This window comes from Mandrillus leucophaeus, unplaced genomic scaffold (assembly GCF_000951045.1).
Source record: "Mandrillus leucophaeus isolate KB7577 unplaced genomic scaffold, Mleu.le_1.0 Scaffold198, whole genome shotgun sequence".
Lineage (NCBI taxonomy): Eukaryota > Metazoa > Chordata > Mammalia > Primates > Cercopithecidae > Mandrillus > Mandrillus leucophaeus.
This window is the reverse complement of record NW_012102009.1, coordinates 2,823,452-2,824,255: the sequence shown is the minus strand read 5'-3', so window position 1 is coordinate 2,824,255 and position 804 is coordinate 2,823,452. Positions and strand designations below refer to the sequence as shown.

The window sequence follows — 804 nt, the reverse complement described above, 5'->3', positions numbered from 1 at the left end:
CTTTTTTAAGAGGTAGGCAAAATGAAAAAAGTGGTTATCAAAAGCTTCTGGAACTCATACTTTTAGATCAGACTGTGAGGGTTGTTACTGCTGGTTCAGCTATTCTCCAAAAATGCCATTTCTATGAAATCTTGTCAGAGATTAAAAAACTTGGTGACCATTTAGCAGAGAAGACGTCATCTGTTCCTAACCACAGTGAACCTGATCACGACACAGATGCTGGACTTGAGAGAACAAACCCAGAATATGAAAATGAGGTGGAAGCTTCTATGGATATGGATCTTTTGGAATCCTCAAATATAAGTGAAGTGGAAATAGAAAGACTTATTAACCTCCTAGAAGAAGTTTTTCATTTAATGGAAACTGCCCCTCATACAATGATCCAACCTCCTGTTAAGTCTTTCCCAACGATGGCACGAATTACTGGACCTCCAGAGAGGGATGATCCATACCCTGTTCTCTTTAGGTAAGACATGTTTGTCTTTTGGGAAATAAATGTCACAAATCATTGGAGACAATTTTATGTGGTTGATTTTGCTGTTTATCTGATTGTAGGTAACTTATTTATGTGTAAGGATACTTGATATTTCAAAACAGTTATTCAGTAGTAGAACTGAGAAGTATGTTACTGTGGGTGAGCTTATATTGTGTTAGTTCTTTTTTTTTTTTTTTTTTTTTTTTTGTATTTTTAGCAGAGGCGGGATTTCACAATATTGGTCAGGCTGGTCTCAAACTCCTGACCTCATGGTCTGCCTGCCTCGGCATGTGCCTGATGAAGATGGAATTGCTGACTTGGAACGTGAG

The 804-nt window shown here is 37.8% G+C and overlaps 1 protein-coding gene across 1 annotated transcript in view; it reads left to right on the top strand.

Annotated features, from left to right (window-relative positions):
- Positions 1-804, top strand: part of KIAA1429 (KIAA1429 ortholog) — a 79,171-nt gene that overhangs the window by 40,295 nt on the left and 38,072 nt on the right. The window contains exon 9 of the mRNA XM_011978682.1: positions 13-466. Within this exon, the coding sequence (XP_011834072.1) occupies positions 13-466 (454 nt within the window). The remainder of the gene's footprint in view (positions 1-12; positions 467-804) is intronic.